The sequence below is a fragment of the Brachyistius frenatus genome, unplaced genomic scaffold, assembly GCF_029030835.1.
Source record: "Brachyistius frenatus isolate BFR_SWC_R1_liver_20210118 unplaced genomic scaffold, ASM2903083v1 Contig_196, whole genome shotgun sequence".
Classification (NCBI taxonomy): Eukaryota; Metazoa; Chordata; class Actinopteri; family Embiotocidae; genus Brachyistius; species Brachyistius frenatus.
This window is the reverse complement of record NW_027210795.1, coordinates 31,895-51,781: the sequence shown is the minus strand read 5'-3', so window position 1 is coordinate 51,781 and position 19,887 is coordinate 31,895. Positions and strand designations below refer to the sequence as shown.

The window sequence follows — 19,887 nt, the reverse complement described above, 5'->3', positions numbered from 1 at the left end:
CAACAGAGGGATTAAAGGCCGGTTTTCTGGGACGCGTGTGTGCATGTGTGTGATGTGGGTTGGTTCTATTCATCTGTCTGTCCCTGTGGACACTCGGCAGCATGAGGGAAGGAGGCCCGGCGTTCTGGGACTGAACTGGACTCGTATTCACGCCATAGAACGAAGGTGTTAGTGGGCCATGAACGAGTTTTTAGTTTTGTATTTGTTTTTATTAATTAAAGAATAGATGCCCGTTCATTTGAGTGTGTAGCGGGAAATCCTTCTTGTAAGAGAATTTCATAGTGGTGATTTTGTCTTTCATCCTACTCGAGTTTTCTTCTGAAAAGATGTGCGAAGGTTACATGATGTGCTTCAAGGGCATCTGGGTGGCCTTGAGTGTTCATGCTCGTATCTTCTAACCTTGAAGCTTCTACGAGTGTGAAACTGATGCATGTATCATTTGATAGTCTTATGCTGAAAACGTTGCTGTGATCGGTTTACTATCAGAGTGAATGCAGCCTTTTGCAAAACCTTTATTGTAGAAGTGTGTGTTCACAATTGTTGTTTATGGTTTTAACATTTTGAATAAATAATGTTTTGTTTTGCACATGAAAATCAAAATAAGAGTAAATAATGTGGGCAAAATTATGGGTAAGAAAAGGATTTATGTCTGTATTTGTTCCTGTTAAATTTAATGCTGTTTGTTGTTGCACAATATTGGACCAGCAGAAAGACTCGCTTCTGCACAGGTTTAGAGATTTGTTGTCAGAAAACATTCTTCTGTGTTTTCAAGTCAGACCAACTGGGGAGGGTTCGCTTCAGGTGTTCTGAAAACTGAATCATCTGCAGAGCCTTGAGATTTTGCACTTACACTCTCCAGCCTGACTTGAAAATTGCTGTTTTGTACATCAAACAAACTGCGTTGTCTAGGGAACATTTGAGCCATCTCTCAGCTGACTGTGGCGATGTTGCTGGTCACATGGTACTATCCACCACTTCCAGACACATTTGGAGTTTATGTCTTTGAATGAAAAGATTAATGTCTTCTTTCTATGCAGGAATCTGTGCGTCTTTACAGAAGGTGTGCCTAATGTTTTGATGTAATGTGTCTCTACTGTAGGCCCGTCACAGTGCCCTCATTGCCGGTGGCTAATGTGATCACAGCCACAGCCAGGCAGGGCAAAGTGAGAGTGGAGCCTTAATCTCCCTCAGTCTCTCACTGCCAAATTGGCCTGATTTGTCAGGCAGAGGATCATCACCCACTTTTCAGATGACTTTCAAGAGGCCCCTTTGCTTTTTCATGTGCAGCTTGGCATATTTGATCTCGACAACTGCAACTCAGCAATACAAATCACTACTGTTTGGCACTAAAGGGGCACAAGAGAGGTAGACAGAGAAGTCACTTCATTAATCTGTGACAGCGGGGGTTCAGCGTTCAAGTTCATGGGTAGATTCAGAAGTTTGTTTTATCCTCATATGTAATCTTGGTTTATTAAATTGTCAACTAAATCATCTCTATTCAGATAAATGCAATTGTTCAGGAAAAATGAATCACTTTGCTGTGACTCTCAAGGAAAAACACTGACATGCATTATTAACCTTTTTCTGTTTATTTCTTCTATTTTTAAATCTGGCTTAGTTTCCATGTTTCAGTGCTTATGCTGAAAATGGTTTGAAAAGTAGGTTCCCTTATCTGAAACTGAACATGTCAGTGACTTTTCACAGGCATGTAAAAAGCTGGCAGAGAAAAAAACAAAGTGTTCTGCAGGCAGGTCTGTGCATACCACATCTATCTCCTTTACTTCCCAAAGAGAACATCTGTTTGCTTATTTGTGCAGATGTCCTCGGTTACATCAAAAGGTTCCGTCGTGTGTAATACTGTGGGTCTTTTAATAGACCTCCTTAAACAACACTATTATTAAACTATTGAATCTTTAATTCACATGTGGTGTCAATAAGGACTGAATAAAAAAAAAAAAATTCAGATTGGTTTAAAGTGTTAAGTTATTTGGTTGTCGTATATCCAGTCCTATTTATTACAGGGAAACCTTTGAGTCACCATACAGATTCATTTGTGCTTTCTTTCCTCTTACAGTCTCACTGTATGTACTAACTGAATTCTCTTTTCTCTCCAGGGTTGTGTGTGTGTGGAGAGACAAACATGCCAAGTGCAGTTGAGGAAGCAGTATGCAGGCTTGAGTGCTGAAGAGGTGGGCTTGCCTCTCCACTTTCTGATCCAGACAACCAAGTTGCTCATGAAGTCAGGGAGCAGCGTCCCATCCCAGAGGCAGCCATGTGCACCTGCTAAGTGCCTTTAGCCTTTGGCACTGGTCTCAGGACCAGCCTGAAGCGCCCACCAATGGAGCGCACCGCTGGGAGTTCCATCCCCACCACTGATGAGTTTTACACCCGCCACCTCCGTATGGTCAATGGAGGGGCCGTGCCGACCCGCACAGACAACGTCCACGCCACTGTGAGCACAGGAGTGCCTAAAATGGGTGTACGGGCTCGGGTGGCCGACTGGCCCCCGAGGAAAGACTTTGCAGGAGCGCTGTGGCAGTCATCTGCAGAGACCGAGAACTCCGGCGTGCCCTCTGCTGGAAAAAGTCACGTTAAGTTAGGCTCTATCATGAGCCCTCAGGACTCATCAATGCTACGTAACATCCACAATACTTTAAAGAATCGAGCCCAGGCCCAGGCTAACAATTACAGCCCTGACACCCGTTATCTGGCCCCGGGGGACTACAGAGGTCCTGCACACAGAAACCCACGACAGAGACGCATCCGCCAGCGTAGCAACAGTGACATGACTATTAGTGAGATGGAAGGCAGCGGAGACAGCGGAGAGGACTGGGGTCCATCATCAGGAGCCAAATGGTCCCCCCTACACCGGGAATATGGCAGCACCTCCTCAATAGACCAGCATGGAGTATCTGGAGAGAGCTTCTTTGAAATGCTTAAAGGATATCAAGGGGACAAAGCTGATCAGCGTAGCCCCGCTCCAGAGAAACTGGAGGAGATGCTGAACGTTGGGCCCAAGCAGGCCATTGTTGACCTTCAGGAGGATGTCACAGACGGCCCGCTTCCTAAAGCCAACAGAGATAAGCCTCCAAAGAGACGCACGAAGTCTGAGACGGGGGGCGAGTCTATATTCCGTAAACTTCGGAACGTGCGAGGTGAGTCGGACTCTCCCAGAGTGGGGTCGGACGTAGAGGACAGCCGGTTGGAGGACATGGGCCCCCCTCTCAAGCCCTGGGTGTGTCAGAATGGCTTCTCACACTATGATGTTCAGAGCATGCTTTTTGACCTCAACGAAATTATTCAGTTGCGGCAGACCGCCGGCAGGAGGAAAAACACCACCACGGGCGCATCGGCTGCTGCCGTAGCCTCGGCTACCTCCACCCTATCATCCACCCACAGCCTGCCTTACAGCTCCCCTAGTGGCAGCCAGGAGGAGCTCAGTTCTAGGGACAGTCCTAGCCTGGACGCAGGAGATGAACAGAGTAACGAAATGCTGCTAAGCTGCCCTTGTTTCCGCAATGAGATCGGTGCTGATGGCATCGCGAGGCGCAGATTGGGAGCAGGCTATCACGGCCTCGTGGGCGGAGGAGCCGGCAACGGTGGCTCAGGGACACTGACCGGGGAAATGAACTTGTATGAAACATCTGTGAGCACACACTGCACCAATGCTGGAGTTGCAGTTCTCGAGGGACCGAAGGAGGGTCCCAGCACCCTCAGCGAAAAGGGAAAACAGTATATTGTGGAGCACGTGGACCTGGGAGCCTACTACTATCGGAAGTTCTTCTACCTTCGGGGTGAGATGCATTCAACTGCTTTCATTACATGCACTTATCGGCATATGACTGTTGTTTGTTGTTTAAAGCAGAAACGCTAAGTATCCCCCGAGCTGATGTTTTCTTAATTGTGCTCGTTCCTCCGCCGCAGAGCACTGGAACTACTTTGGGATCGACGAGTCTCTGGGTCCGGTGGCAGTGAGCTTGCGCAGAGAAAAGCTGGAGGAGGACAAGGAGCATGGCCAGCAGTACAACTACCGCCTCATCTTCAGAACCAGCGAGGTCAGACTTAGTTTACGAGCTCAGCCCCTGCTCCACCAGCCACCACTCCTTCAGCCTGTGGAGTAATTTGCCCACAGCATTTTAACAGTGCAGCCCATTGTTATTGTCTCCTCACATTTGGCAAAGTTAAGAAAATGATTTTGCCTGGCTGCGAGAAAAACTGTTTTGAATAAAGTTGTTTGACTGCTAAACACATGGCAAACAAGGAGATACTATTCTCCTTTTCTGTAACAGATCTATATTGAATTTATGTATAGCTCATTCACGACTGCTCTAGTAGGAACACCCCAAGGTAAAACCAGTCCTTGTTTCTTATTACGCAACCAGCCCCCGGGCCGTTCAGCTGTCTCCCACTATCAGCAACGTGTGAATAAACTTCAGGAAGTGCAGTTATCCTCCAGCCTCCAAGGCCTGTCGCCGACCCAAAACCGCTGTGTGGAGGGCTTTATTTCTCTCTGTCTGTCATATGTAGTTGCAGGAACGGCTCCCAGTCTCCTGTGTTTGATTTGGGACGTTGGGATTATTATTTTTTTTTTGCGTTATGTGATTTATTATGTGGACATGCATTCCCAGACAGAGGGTAAAGACATGAGCTCGAGGCTCTTTGTTGTGGCTTGAAGCTTGGCAGGTGCATGTGATTAAACCCATGCGCAGAGTGAAGTACCTAACCACTACTCCCCCCCGCCTCCACCACCACCACCGCCCCCGCTGCCTGTCCTATCTTCCAAACACTGGGAAACACAGATCCATTGTAAACACTAGCACAGGCTCAAGCTCGCAGGAGAGAGAAAGTCTCCGTCCGTTCCAGCTGCTTATGATAGCCGAGTGATTGAGTTCAGTCCCAGAAAAAACAGCACAATGTGCACTTTGTGTAAACAGAATGACAACAAGCCCTCCCACCTCTTCTTCCTCAGCTCCACTTTCTAGTTACCTAAAGCGTTGAGCCATAATTACCTTGTTTTATGTCAACTTCTCTAAGAGTGAAATAAGAGGCCGCTATTACTTTAAGAACTGCGGCAGCTTCTGTTTTTTGTTTTTCTTCCTTGCATCAGGGCAAACGTGTTTTGCTATCAGTGTGTTTCATCTCCAGGAGAAAGTTCAAAGCGCATGGAGGTTTCCTGAGGTGCATTCTCTCTCTGCTCGCTGTGATCTCCTCTTCTTACCCCGTCTGCATCCTTCCAGCTCACAACTCTTCGAGGCGCCATACTGGAGGATGCCGTGCCCTCCACCTCGAAGCACGGCACCACCCGGGGGCTGCCCATCAAAGAGGTGCTGGAGCACCTGCTGCCCGAGCTGGACCTGCCCTGCCTCCGACTGGCCCTCAACACGCCCAAAGTCACCGAGCAGCTGATGAAACTGGATGAACAGGGGGTAGGAGGACAACGCAACTGTGTGCATTTGTTTATCTGCACAGAAATACTTTTTAGTCTTTTAAAGAATCACTGCCTCTCTAATGTCCCGTGTGTTCGCTCGTCCTCAGCTGAGTTTCCAGGTGAAGGTGGGGGTGATGTACTGCCGAGCAGGGCAGAGCACAGAGGAGGAAATGTACAACAACGAGATGGCCGGGCCCGCCCTGGAAGAGTTCCTCCAGCTGCTGGGGGAGAAGGTTCGCCTCAAGGGCTTCACCAAGTACAGAGCCCAGCTGGACACCAAAAGTAACTCCCAGAGCCTAACACGCACTCATGGACGACACAGTTTGGGCTTTTATTCGTACATGAACTAGGCTGTGATGCATCTTTAAAGCCACTAATCGCTGCAGATAAACGCCCACCATGTTTTACTCCTTGTAGTCCGGCTGTTTCACCAAAGATAATGAAAACTTCACCTTTGTCATATTTCACTTTATAGTTCTTGTAATTTGCCCCTTTATCTTGCCTTTTATTTCCTGCCCGTGGATCTAAGACTTCTCCTCCATGTCCTCTATAATAGTCTCTCAGTGCTGCTGAAATAAAAGCTCAGCCTAGTCATGGAAATACTTTTAAGCTGCTTTGCTCGCACACATAAACACAGATTTTTAATAAGTGACTGAATTAAATTAGCTTTTTTTAGACCACTAATCTACTTTTCTGAATCATGTAGACATTATGTCCATGCACCGTCAAACAAAAGTGTAATAGGCTCCACTTACAGGATACACGAGTAAAACAATACATTTTTCTCTATACGCTTTAGTATCAACAGACTCACTATTGTGTAGTTGTTTGGGCTATGGTGAAATTGCATCCTGTCTTGCACGGAAAAACACTGAATACACTTGTGAGTGAGATGAATGGCAGTAATTGTACAATGGCACTCAACGCTGCGCTGCTATCTTTCCTGCAGCGGATTCCACGGGCACTCACTCCCTGTACACTTCATACAAGGACTACGAGCTCATGTTCCATGTGTCCACCCTGCTGCCTTACACACCCAACAACAAACAACAGGTAAAGACAGAGAGCACGCCTTTTGTGGTTTACCTTTAGTTGGGTATCAGGAAATAGAAAACTCCTTTGTCTGTGAACAGATGCAACAAAGGAAACCTTAAAGAAAAGCTGTATTATTTCTAGGAATCCATGGTCTGTTTCTAAGTGGCATGTTTTTCACTAAATGTACATATAACTTTGCTTTTAGATTCAAAGATTCAAATAAACGTGTTTTTATTTTTTATTTTTTTTATTGAATAGTTGCTGAGGAAGCGCCACATTGGGAACGACATAGTGACCATTGTGTTCCAGGAGCCCGGAGCTCACCCTTTCACCCCCAAGGCCATTCGCTCTCACTTTCAACATGTCTTCATCATCGTGCGGGTGCACAACCCCTGCTCTGACAACACATGCTACAGGTGGGTCTTTGTGCTCGACCAGCAGAGATAATAATGAGTAAGCTTGCAGGTGTACAGTTAAAGACCGCAATGGAAACGGAGTCCCTTTTTTTTCCTTCTTCTTCTTCTCTTGTAAACATGTTCTGTGATTTGTCTTTTTTTTTTTACGGTAAGACGGAAGAAAGAAAAAAGTTGTGTGTTTAAAAGTCAGCCTGGGAAACATTTCTAACTTACAGCCTTGCTGAATTTTGAGTTTGGCACCGAGAGACTGACACCGAGGTGAAGGTTAGCTCACCAGCTATCAGCTGAATATATATGACGGTATCTAGAGACAAGGAAGACTCATTACAATTGTAAGGAGGCCCGACTGACCAAACTCACAGGCAACGTGGAATAACAACCTGGTTTGAACTTCCCATCTCTGAGCAGGACTTTTTTATAGGACACCACTCTCAGACTGCCGGTAGCCGTGTTTTCTGACAGGTAGCCACAGCTGCATTAAGACAAAAGCATTGACTGGAAGGCACGGGTCGAACATAAAAGCCTGTCGCCTGACTTTTGTCCTCTCTTCGTGGGCCGTGTATGTTGCCGTTAACTGTACGCTTGTAGAGGTACAGACGTGCTTGATGTCTTCAAATAGAAGACGCCAGCTCGGCAGTCGCCGTCAGATTGACGTGACTTCTCCTCAGCTTCTGGGCGTCTTCTTGTCTTGTGATCAGAATGCAGCTCTGTGGCCTTCACGCTCATTTGTCGCTACTCCAGACGCACATGTACTTTCAGATATTATGCACACATAGTTGCTCCCAAACACACACACACGTGCACTTTTCCCCCTCGTACACTAATTCACTCAAAGGCTCACTCTTCACACACTCATATAATACAAGCCTCCCCCTCCCTCCCCTCCTCTTCTCCTCCTCTCCCTGCCTGCCACTTTGCCTTTGGGCAGTGAGTCGGAGTGGTCTGAAGGAGTTAGCGCCATGCACATGAAGTGCTCTGTTCACCCGGAGATGCATGTGAGTGGGGAGGACTGTGCAGAGCAGCGTTCCTCAGAGCTCACCGAGTCCAGTACCGGAGCGGACGGGTCGGGCCAGCCTTGTGACTCTCGGCTCACGCCGGCATCACCTTGGGCTAATTTAGCCCGTTTTCTTTTCTTCTTCCAGGTTCTTTTTTTTTTTTTTTTTTTTCAGACCAGCTCTTCCTTTCCATCAACCAGAGGACACCTTCGTTCAGTTTGCTTTTTCGCCTAAAGGGGGTCATCTCTTGGTTTATACTCTAGGACAACAGAAAGGGTAGGAGGTTTGTTCTCCTGGTTTACCTTGTGGATGAAATGGAGAGGCGCAAGACACAGAATCCTTGAGGACAATCCAGCTACCCCACCCAAAGTCAGTCGCACAGTCTCAGCCTTCAGCTTCTACTCGTACTCTGTGGATCGAGGCCCCACGTGTTAAAACTTCACTCCTGACTGGTCATCACTGGCTTTTGCCCGGATGTCTTTCCTCGATGGTTTGGAAAATAAATCCGAGTCTGGTCAAGAGAACGCAGCCACAAGGAGCGTACTGAGCGGTGTATCCTGATAGCTGCACAACAGAACTCAGTTAGCATCGGCCCGGCTAACCGTTTTATCGCCTTGCATTGATTGTAGCAAAGATTCAGGATATTTTGCAGCGATTATTTGAAGAACATGGTTGCTTTTTGGTGAATACAAGGAGGTAAGTTACAGATATTTGTGCTGATGCTAGCATGCTGTGTTGTATTGGTTGAAACAATGCAGAGTAGCTGATGCAGTGATTTGACTTTGCACTGTTACTCAGTCAATACAAAGCTCTGCCTATTTGGGCTGATCACCAGTTCCACCTCAGCAAACACAAGCACACACACTTGATACTCCCAGAAAGTCTTTGACATGACATATAGTCGCTTGAAACTTTATTTCCCATTCCAAAGAGCTTGCTTTTTTATTTTTTATTGTTCTTTCATGTGACTTTGTGTCTTTTATAATTTGTGTAAGAGCACGTCAATAATGCAATGTCTTCTCTAATCTCTCGTAACAACAAATATGTTTCGATTTGTGGAGTCATCTAGTTATTAATAGCCTGTTGTTGCCTGCTGCTGAGATTTGGATAATGCTCAGGTCATATTGAGCCAGACCAAAGCATTAGAGGAGTAAGTGGCCTGAGGCCAGCGGGGTGCTAATCTGCTGCTTTCAACCGCTGCCTCGAAGTCACACGGGGCCAGCAAGGCGGATTGCATAACTGGATCTTTGTTTAGGAAATGTGGGCTGTTTGTGTTTGCTCACTCTAGCTGCAGCGCTGCTTCTCCATGCTATGATGTAGCAGAGAGTGGCAGGGTGTCAGCACTGGGAGCTGGCTTGTCATCTGGGATTGGACGTATAGCATTTATACGCCAAGCGTAGTCGGGCATTTCTGCAAGCGTTTCTGCTACGGGGCAATGGCTGTGTTATCTCTTTAATGGGCTGGATGGAGACTTGTCAGGGTTGTCACACCAGCTTATCCAAAGCCACGTCTTGGTTTGCACGTTCACGTGGGTTGACTGTATGCATGTATGTATGTGTGCAGTTACCACGTCCACATAGCCTCCATACATGAGCAGCGACACGAGTGTGAACATGGCACCGAAATCGTAGACGCATCTCTTCCTTCGTAGTGAAATAATTCCAGTATGTTTTTAAAACCTCATTTCGAGCCAAGTTTCTGATGAACAACAGGTACGAGGCAACCTTACCTACACCTGTTCACTAATTTATAGTAATTTAACTCCATTATGTGCAGACGGAATAGGAGCAGCGGAGGGTAACAGGAGGAGAGCCTGGCCTGTAGGAATTTTAACGCCCTCCTTTGTACTGACAAGTGAAACACGTCAAAGGCAACAAAACCTCAGGGGAAATAAAGATGTCCCCACCATGCTTTTTTTTAATGAGATCATCTGCTGTTTGTCCTTGCAATGTAACTTTTTCCCCCAGTTGCAAGACTGTCATGCAAAAATGGGAACTTTCTGTTATCAGTATCCTATATAACATCGTATTGTGTTCTTGTTAATTATATTTTATGTTGTTTTTATGTATTTATCTTTGCATATCTTTATTTTTTTGGTTCCTAACCAAGCTCTACTTTTTTTAGGTCATTGCTGGAGACGCCTGTGAGAACCGCTTTGGTTTATGCTGTTTGTTAATTTACATGTTCTGGCTCCGACCTCACACCTTTCCTACCTTCTTCTCCTGCAGTGTGGCTGTCACCCGTTCCCAGGACGTTCCCTCCTTCGGCCCACCAATCCCCAAGGGCGTGACCTTCCCCAAGTCCACTGTTTTCAGGGACTTCCTGCTGGCCAAAGTCATCAACGCTGAGAACGCAGCCCACAAGTCGGATAAATTTGGCGCCATGGCAACTCGCACGCGGCAGGAGTATCTGCGGGACTTGGCGGAGCGTCACGTGACCAGCACACCGGTAGAACCCACCGGGAAGTTCCCCTTCATATCTCTGGCGCACAAACGGCGGGAGAAGGTGCGTCCGTACAGCGGGGCCGAGCTGCGGAGCCTCGGGGCCGTGACCTGGCAGGTCCACGCTGAAGACCAGGTGGCCGGTGCTGAACGCGAGTGCCTGTTGGCCATTTCAAATGACTTCATCATCCTGCTGGATCAAGACGCCAAAGCGGTGGTGTTTAACTGCGCCACGCGTGACGTGATTGGTTGGTCAACGGGGAGCCCCGCCTCCATGAAGATCTACTACGAGCGTGGTGAGAGCGTGTCGCTGCGCTCCATCAATAACAACACAGAAGACTTTGGAGAGGTCGTCAAAAGACTGGAGGTCAGTGGGGCACCGCTGCTGTCTGTCGCTGCTCATGACATCAGCATACACCATCTGCTGTAGTCACACTGAGCCAAACACACACAACTCTGACTATCATGAGCACATTACTATTTTCATCATCATATTTACAAGTTATCTGGAAAGCTTATCCATTACAGACAACAATGACTAAAACATACACTTCTAAATCAAGTCACTAGTCTCAATCAATGTGTCCCTGCAGGTATGTAAGTAAAACGTGCTCGGTGGAGTCTTACAGTGACTTCCTGTCCCATGATGGAGAGTGTGAGGGCACGTTTCTCACCCTGTCCACTTCCCTGACAACAGTAGGACCAAAAATTAAGAACTAATCATCGTTGATGTTGTTATGGCAACATGAAGGCGCAGCCTCAAATTATACGGTCACTAAAAAGCCGCAGCTGTTGTGTTGACTCTGTGATTGTAAGCCATACAGAGCATAATGCATTGTAATTTGATTATGTGATATCATTGCTGAGGTTTGTAATGTGGTGTAGGTAAAGCAGTATTTTTGGCGGGGGATTTAAATCGTTCCAAAGACGCTGCAGTTCTGGGTGATGGTAAACAAAGTGAAAAAAATGGCTGCTGTGTGCGGCCAGTGTGGTCACATGTTTCTCTTAGTGTTTTTTGCATAACTATGTTGTGGGCTTCAAGACGGGCATCTGAACTTCCTGCTGTAATTACAACTATTGGCGACTTAGGTCACTTCTTACAAGTAGATGAAAGGATATAAGGTGTCTAAAAGTCATCGGTCCCAGTGGAGCATATGTAACTTAAAAATGAAATTATGAGCTGTTTCGTGTTGATAGTATGTGACTCTGAAAGGTTTATCAGAATGTTTTAAAGTTCTATACGTTGTACATTTCCTTCCCTCTCTGTCCCCCTCTTCCTCTGCACTCCTTCCCTGCCTGTTCTGTAGCTGCTGACCAAAGGCAGCCAGACCACAGAGATGACGCTGCGCCGTAACGCCCTGGGCCAGCTGGGCTTTCACGTCAACTTCGAGGGCATCGTAGCAGAGGTGGAGCCCTACGGCTACGCCTGGCAGGCCGGGCTCAGGCAGGGCAGCCGGTTGGTGGAGATTTGCAAAGTGTCTGTAGCCTCACTGTCCCACGAGCAGATGATCGACCTGCTCAGAACCTCAGTCACCGTCAAGGTGGTCATCATTCCTCCGCACGACGACTCCACACCACGCAGGTAGACTCAAAGTATATCGATAGATTCAAGATAGACGAGTTCATGTTGTGCTTTGTGGCTTTTTTCTTTTCTTTCTTTTCTTTTTTTTTTCTTTTTTTTTTTAAACCTGTCTTTAGTTTATTCTGACTGTGCATGTTTCATGTGCTGACAGAGGTTGCTCAGAAATCTACCACATGCCACTTGTGGACTACAAGAACCACAAGGAGGGCATGCCCTATGAGTTAAAGTTCCCCTTCCGCCCCACTAACAACAACACCAAGTGGCCACGCACCTCATCCAGCCCTCAAACACGCGCTGCTGGCACGGGGGGAACCCTGATCAAGGCCCCGCCCTCGGACTTCAGCAACTCCGCCGCCATGCCCCGCAGCGTGTCCAGCGACGGCCGACCTCTCAACCCCAAAAGGTCTCGGAATAAACGCAGTGCTGAAATGAAACTTGGCCGACACGCTGAGCTTGTATCTGTGTGGTTGCAGCACATGTCTTTAATGACATCCACATGTGTCCTCGCAGATATTCCCCAGGGAACGACAACTACGCTCTCGCCTGCTCCATTGCGATGGGTCGCACACTGCACAGCACCAACTCCCCCTCCAGCCTCCCCTACACAGACACCGGGAGCTCCAGCCACTGGAGGCAGCAGTCTATGCCTGATGGGTAAGTTCATCTGCCCCTCTCTGCCGGTCACACCGACTTAATGAAACGTATGGAAACGTCATTTTGGCCTGTTTATGTGCGCTCCATGGTAACATAGACGACCCTCTTCATGTCCCTTTCAGATTTAATAACAACTGCCAGTCCCCCGTGTCATCTGTGCGCCACGTGGCAGGCGAGGGGGTCAATGGGATCAAAGTGAGCTCCAGCACGGGTGTCGGATGGTCCCGACCCGGTGAGGGTGACAAAACAAGCTCAGGTAAGCAGAACTCTTATCAAGTTTTCATAAAACACTTGATTTATAACGATGCTGTAACTCGTGTGTCGTTGTGTGTATGTCTTTGCATCTGCAGACTCTCTGGTTTCCAAGGCAGTGATTCCTCGACTCCAGTCGTCAGAGCAGAGCAGCCACGTTTCTCCCAACAAGAGCGCTAAGGTGAGCAAACATCAAACAACCATCACATGGCATTTTCTTGCTGCTATATGATGGCATGCTATGAGTTGATAAAGGAAACCCTGTGGTAGCAAAAGGACTGCTGTTTAATTTCTGGTAATGATAATGTGCTTTTGAATAAGAGCTCCAATTTGTGTATGCCAACTCACACTGAAGACAGTAAAAAACATTAAAAAATAAAAATCCAGTTTTTTATGTTTGAAATTGATCATTTGCTTTCACATCTGTTAACAGGCAGATGCTCCCTATTCATCCAGCCAGTCGAGCAGCAACACGCTGTCCAGCAACGCCTCCAGCTCCGCCCACAGCGATGAGAAGTGGTACGAGGTTGGCTCCCGCTCTGGAGTGCGGAGCGAGCTGGACCTCAACGGCTACCTTCAGGGCACCTCCACTGACAGCGGCATCGACGCCACCTCCTTCACCGCCACCCAGAGCAGCACAGCTTCCTCCACCGGTGCCTTCAGGGCCAAAGACAAAATAGCTTGGCAGGAGGACCCAGCCGGCGGCCAGGGGGCCACCGACTCGTCTCCCCCGACACCAGACTCGCTTGTCGCCGCCGGAGGCGGTGAGATCCCGGCGAAGAACCCGACATCCTTTCCGCTGGGCCCCGACAGCGGCTCCTACGGCCTCACCGATGCCGCCTCCCTCTCCAGGTGTGCTGCTCTTCTGTTTCAGTCAGCTGCGGAGGAATTTGTGCCTTTACATCCATGTTTCATTAAACAGACAGTGATTCATTGTAGTCCAGATATATCCGCACTGGCGCAGATGGAAAAGTCCAAAGCTCTGCGGTTTGGCATGAACAAAGGCAGAGAGGGAGATTGAAAATCTCTGTGTGTGTGTGTGTGTGTGGTTTTGCATTTGTATGTATCTCCGTCTCCTGGTATACACGATAGAAAGGAAGTGCTTGAAGTTGCTAGAAATGCAGACTGTGAGCTCAGCACTGTTCCCCCTCTTCTAAATCCCACTTCCTCTGAATCAACTAAAGCTTTCCCCCGTCTCCTCTTCACTCAGCCAGAAATAACTCGGCTCCTCCAGACCTGTACATTCACTGGCTGCTTTGTTTTACAGCATGTGCATGTGCATACGCGCTTGTTGCAAAACTTTATGTTTGAAACCCAAACTTTAATGTCAGCTAGGTAGAAATGTTTGACTGGGCTGGAAATGAAGCACAAGGACACTGTGTCCTATTTTCTATTTATGAATTCATCAGTCGATCCCGTCTACGGAGCGAGTTGACATGCAGTGATGGAACAAGTTAACTCGTTTTTTTTTAAGAGGAATGTAGTCTAAAATAAAAACAGCTTGATGGAAGCTTCATCAATAACACTCAATAAACTAGGGCCAAAATTTAATTTAATTAAATGAACTTCATCACTCCATCTGATGTCATAGCTAGTTCATTTTCTAATTTCGTGAACATCTAAGTCTGTGCTGCCGTTCTTTGACTCACCCCTCTGCCCTTCTTTCTCGTGCAGCCCCATGTCGACAGAAAGCGACGCGGCTGCAGCTCCGCCCACCTCGCCCACCTCGCCCACATCCCCGAACCCTCTGTCCCCGGGATCCAAGAGCTTCTACCCTCGTCAAGGGGCAACCTCGAAATACCTGATTGGCTGGAGGAAGCCTGGGGGAACCGTCAACTCTGTGGACTTTGGCAGCACGCGCAAGTAAGATGGGAATAGTTATTCTAAAACCTCCAGTGAACGCTTAAAAGTGTGTTGTGAAAGTTGTGAGAAGATTATAATTCTGTAATTCTTGTCAGAAGGGAATATTTTGTTGTATTTGTCCCAGTGTCTGCTCAGCTACTTTTAAAGTTGTTTTTATATTTGATCAACAGTGCCACCATGTGGTGAAGCTGAGTTTTAAACTTTTTTCAGATCATTGTTTGGTTTCAAAAAAGATTATGAGGAAACATCCTTTTTTTTTCCTTTCATTCATTCGAAGCAACATATGTCTCTGAGTTTGTTATTGCGTGGTTTGTGGTTAATGACTAATGATGTTTTCACACCATGCAGCTGTTCATGAAACCACAGTTTCTCCTGGTGAAACAATTAGTGGTTCAATATCTTGTCGAGGTTTAGACCAACACCCTGTTGTTAACAGAACTGTTGCAGTTACTTATTAGTCAAACGTTTCCCGCTCTTGGCATTTGAACAGGTGATCTCGAATCACAGGCGAGCTTTGTTTACTTCTGTGTCCTAATTCTCTATTTAATTTGTGTTATTTGGATATAAGAGTTTTTCTATCAGCTTTTTGCTTCGATCTCCAGACGGCATCAGAGTGACGGTTTGCTGGGAGGTCAGCCCCAGCTCAGGGCCAATCTCCGGGGCTCTCAGTCGCCCCAGCGGCACACTGCCAAGTCCAGCCTGGAAGAGGACTTGAAGAAGCTCATCACACTTGACAGCCCGCCTCCCACGACAAGTGAAGAGAAGGTACTGAGAAATTATCTGACCTAACTACTTATACTGATGAGGTAGAGATAGTTGGAGACAGTGAATAATGTAGCAAAAAAATAATGGATAAATACTCATAATAAACTCGGCAATAATGCAAAATGATCCACTTTTATAGCGTTAGTAGTGATAAATAACATTGAGTTTATATTTCAGCTGGATTGTTATTAATTGTTAAAAGGAATATATTTGTAACATGAAGGAGGGTCTAGAGCTCATCTTGGACTGTGGAGGAACATTTGACAAAACGTGTGGGAGCCGCTGACAATTCTGGTTTATTTGAAAGTGATTCTTCCAGTTTAACACCAGTTTAACAGTCATTTCTCTCTTCCTGCCGCCACTCGTCTGTTTCCATCCCCATCTGAAGCCGCTGTTTCCGGGTCCGCCACCCTGCCGTCGATCCCTTCAGAGAACGCTGTCGGACGAGAGTATTTACAGCGGGCAGAGGGAGCCGTCGTTCAGCGGGCAGCGTGACACGCCCACCGACCTCCTGTTCACCTGCTCCACCATCCCACGATCACCCACCACCCGCAACGCAGCCGGCCGGCGAGCATCACACAAATCTCTGGGTAAATATTTGGCTTCCTGTGAGACAAAAGGAAGCAATATGCAATTACATACAGTCTCAATTTTAATGGCATGACTTTTGACTAAAATTTTCACCCAGCTGCTGTCGGGGGAAAGCAGATACAAATGTCATCCGGTTTGTTTTACTCTGCTGTTTCTTCTCAGGAGACTTGTCAGCCCCAGCGACCTCCGAGCTGGAGCTGGAGAGGAAGAGGCAGCAGCTGGAGGAGCCCGTCCTCATGCCCCTGCCTGACGCCGGGGTCGATGGCCCGCTGGACTGGGCCCACCTGGTAGATGCTGCCAAGGCCTTTGAGGGTAGGCCCTCGTCCTGTTTTCATTTACACTTCAAATTTTATGACAAGTGAAGGTTAATTAGTGACATTATTTTTCTGTGGAAACCTGTCATCTTTATTATCACCAGAAGAGGGCGCTGCTGCTCAGTATTTCTTCTCTGTGGATCTAATAAATCGTCCTGAATGTTTTTTTTTTATTCAGAGCAGAGGCTGGTTTTCCTAGCAGCCCAAGAGGAGAGCTCCATGGCTGAGAGCACAGCAGCCAGCAGCCCCCAGCAGGCCGAGCCTCAGGCGGCTCCACTGAGACAGCCCTCGCCTGGGTAAGGAGCCTCAGGTCATGGCCTGCGACCAATGTTTGCTTTGATCTGCTTGTTTTCTGCACTTTGCCTTGGAAAATCCTGCAGATTTAACTCCCATCAACTCCACTGCAGCTGATGTCATTAATTAGTCTTTCTCTCTGGCTGACTGCATGCTGATCAGTAAACATGTTTGGTTGGACCAAAAAAAATCAGTATACATCTGTATTGAACAAAATAATATTTAACCTCTGCTGCACTCTGAAACTTTAGTGTTTGTCCCGGTTAATATCGTGTCTGTTCACAGAGAGACTCCAGCCTGCTTGATGGGGAAGGTGAGCCAGCTGGAGTCCATGGTGAAGGTGCTGCAGGAGGACCTGAAAAAGGTGAGTTCCTGTTCAGTTGGACTCCTTCTCCTCTCTGACTGAGGGACACAAGCACTTGTAAAGGCACTATCACCCTTACATAAGCCAAGTATCACCCACCTAAGATCAGATTGCTCACACGTGTGTCTTTGTCGCAATCAGGAGAAAGATGCCAAGGTGTCGCTGCAGGTTCAGATCCAGAGCCTGAGAGAGGACAACCAGCGTCTCTTGGAGGAGTCCTACAGCGCCTCCGCCAAGCTCAAGAAGTTCACAGAGTGGGTTTTCAACACCATCGACATGAACTGAAGCACCCAGCCGCGCTCCACTGGAACTATAACCACTACTCAAGCTGATCTCAAACTTTCAGTACTGTTAACACAACAGAGTCACTTACGAGAACAGTGCGTTGGGCTTTTCCAAACCTGGTGCCAACATGGATTTACACTCCATCCTTCCTCAGCCTTGTGCAACGATCACCACAACAGACAAAGACTCGTTACACAAAAAAAACACAGCGTAGAGGAAAAAAGCAGTGGGTCAACTGTGTGTCGGTTTTCATCAGCATGCACTCCCTTCCTTAGGAGTTGATAAATTAAATGATGATTTGTTTCCAGTTTGATGGACTGCTGGTATCCCTGCATGTCACAGAGAGCAAGATGTCGCAAACAAACCCAAAGGGATTTAATGTTTCTGTCCCCATTTAACTTCCTGGCTAACCTAATTACAAGTGAACAGATTTCCAATTAAATAAGCTCTCTAACACAAATTTAAATTTCCTTCATGCCATGCAAGAGCTGGTATCGCCCCCATGTTGCTTTGATAAAAGTTGAATTAATTGAGAGTCTGTTGTAAAGTTATTGCTGTTTAGACATACTGCAGTTTTCCCATATTTTTGTATTACTAACCAAAAAAATAGAAGCTATATGAGATGCCGGGAGATGTCACTTTTGAGGGAGGTAGTAGGCAGACAGACAGACTCCAAGGTCACCGTAAGGTCAAGTGCCTGTCTGCATTGCCTGTGTAAAAGATGTTAAAGGGTTATTGCAAGTAGAAGTTGTACAGGACTACTGGATACATGAAAAGAATATATATTGTACAAAGACAACATGGGTGCCATAAAGATAGCTATTGACAATTTGGTGTCACTCATTCTGATTGTACATTGTATGATGTTAACATTTATTTTCTCATACCTCCCCCTATGATAATGTAAAGAGTATTTAAGATAAAGATGATGGCCAAGAAAAGACAGACAGTCACAGATATGTACGTCTCTAATATAAAGGTCAGTGTATATCCTTTAATGGCTAACTTCTCATCCGAAAAATGAATTATTATGTTTTCTGGTTTTTCTTGCCTTGCCTTGCTGCAGTGGAGTGATTGACAGCGCCACCTAGTGTTGACTACATGTGAAATATTCCCCGAAGGCCCCCCCCCCCCCCACACACACACACACACACGCACGCACACACATCCATAGCATGTTAAAAAGCCTCAATCTGATCCTACATTCTCTGAATAGATTAAATCGGTACTGTTCGGTATATGAATACAAAGTCAAATATTGTGTAAATCCTGAAATTTGAGCTGCAGATTTTTCTGTAGAATGTAAATCTGCTTGAAAGCCCAACCTGAATTATTTTGTCTGTAGACCAAACAAAGTCCTTATTTAAGCCTCGTACTGTAACCGTTTCCTTTTATACTCAGATACTGTGCAACTGTATATAAGGAGAATTTAATATTCATCAAAATTTGCACCTTCATTCTTATTTTTTAAGATTTTCTTTTATTTTTTTTTATGTGTTTCTGCTTTACTGGCTAGTGGAGAGTGAAAGGAGTGAGACGAAAGATTTAAAAAAATACAAATAAAATAAGGGGGATAAGACAGGACAAAGACCCCGAGTCCCTGCAGCCGATCGCCCCATGCCTTCATTCTTAACATGTGTGAAAGCATGTGATTCTGTTTCCATTGAGCTGTGATGTGTAAAAAAATGTTTATATCTATTAAAGATATTTTGTTGAATTACACTCCGCGTTTCTCAGTGCTGGTCTGCTGTGACATTTGTGACACAGAAAGATCTCTTTTATGTTACAAGGGATAAACCTAAAACTGCCGTAACTGCTGGGGTTATTTGAGGTGTCTTCAGGAGTAAATGGTAAACGTGGCAGTGACCCGGCAGGAGGTGGCTGCCTGCTGTTGTATTGTGATTAACAGAAAGCTGCTGTTTTTCCACTCAGGCATGATTACACAAGGCAGTTGCCCTGACAGAGACGAGCCTGGGGGGGGCAGATTGATGGATGACGATACCCTGGGAGACATCAGGGTGAAGACGTGGACGATTATGGATCCGATATATTTGGTCAGTTTAGATTAAAGGTCGGATTCACTGTTTTTTTTTCCAGCCTATCCTAAAAAAAAAATGGCCACATGGCCAGTAATAAAGGTACTGTCCAGTAAATTTGTCCCTCCTATCCATAATGGCCGTGAAGACATCTCTTTGTTATGTGATTCCACGAGAATAAAAGGAGACATACGTGTGAAACTGAGCTCTCAGCAGTGTGGGTTTGATATTCAAATGACTTCTAAAGTTATCTTGGCACAGAATTCCTTCAGTTTCCAGTGTTTCTTTGATGAGATGCAGTGAAGGGATATTCTCTAGTAAGATGTTGCTGTTGCACCGTTTTTAATTTAATTTCATCTTATTCTATTTTATGTGTATATACTGTGCATTTTTTAAAATTATATTTATACCTTTAATACCTCTATTTTTATTCTGTAATTTGCATTGCTTTTGCCATATCTTCCATGCTGCTGTAACAAAACAATTTCCCCTTGTGGGATCCATCTATCCATCTATCCATCTATCCATGTCTACAGCCATGACAGCAGCTCCTGCCATGTGGGACAGACTAA

The 19,887-nt window shown here is 46.3% G+C and overlaps 1 protein-coding gene across 2 annotated transcripts in view; it reads left to right on the top strand.

Moving 5' to 3' along the window:
• LOC138632820 (signal-induced proliferation-associated 1-like protein 1) overlaps window positions 1–19,001 on the top strand; it is a 32,068-nt gene extending 13,067 nt beyond the window's left edge. The window contains exons 2-21 of one of the 2 annotated variants that reach the window (XM_069718658.1): window positions 2,115–3,794; window positions 3,925–4,055; window positions 5,238–5,426; window positions 5,536–5,710; window positions 6,378–6,481; window positions 6,722–6,879; window positions 10,103–10,682; window positions 11,623–11,897; window positions 12,049–12,300; window positions 12,408–12,551; window positions 12,674–12,807; window positions 12,902–12,984; window positions 13,237–13,655; window positions 14,478–14,666; window positions 15,269–15,431; window positions 15,820–16,021; window positions 16,185–16,334; window positions 16,515–16,632; window positions 16,916–16,994; window positions 17,136–19,001. In XM_069718658.1, coding sequence (XP_069574759.1) covers window positions 2,339–3,794; window positions 3,925–4,055; window positions 5,238–5,426; window positions 5,536–5,710; window positions 6,378–6,481; window positions 6,722–6,879; window positions 10,103–10,682; window positions 11,623–11,897; window positions 12,049–12,300; window positions 12,408–12,551; window positions 12,674–12,807; window positions 12,902–12,984; window positions 13,237–13,655; window positions 14,478–14,666; window positions 15,269–15,431; window positions 15,820–16,021; window positions 16,185–16,334; window positions 16,515–16,632; window positions 16,916–16,994; window positions 17,136–17,279 — 5,145 coding nt within the window. In that variant the 5' untranslated portion in view covers window positions 2,115–2,338 and the 3' untranslated portion in view covers window positions 17,280–19,001. Of the gene's footprint in view, window positions 1–2,114; window positions 3,795–3,924; window positions 4,056–5,237; window positions 5,427–5,535; window positions 5,711–6,377; window positions 6,482–6,721; window positions 6,880–10,102; window positions 10,683–11,622; window positions 11,898–12,048; window positions 12,301–12,407; window positions 12,552–12,673; window positions 12,808–12,901; window positions 12,985–13,236; window positions 13,656–14,477; window positions 14,667–15,268; window positions 15,432–15,819; window positions 16,022–16,184; window positions 16,335–16,514; window positions 16,633–16,915; window positions 16,995–17,135 lie in introns of those variants that run through there. The other variant, XR_011311836.1, reaches the window with a different exon arrangement.
• The last annotated feature ends 886 nt before the right edge of the window (window positions 19,002–19,887 follow it).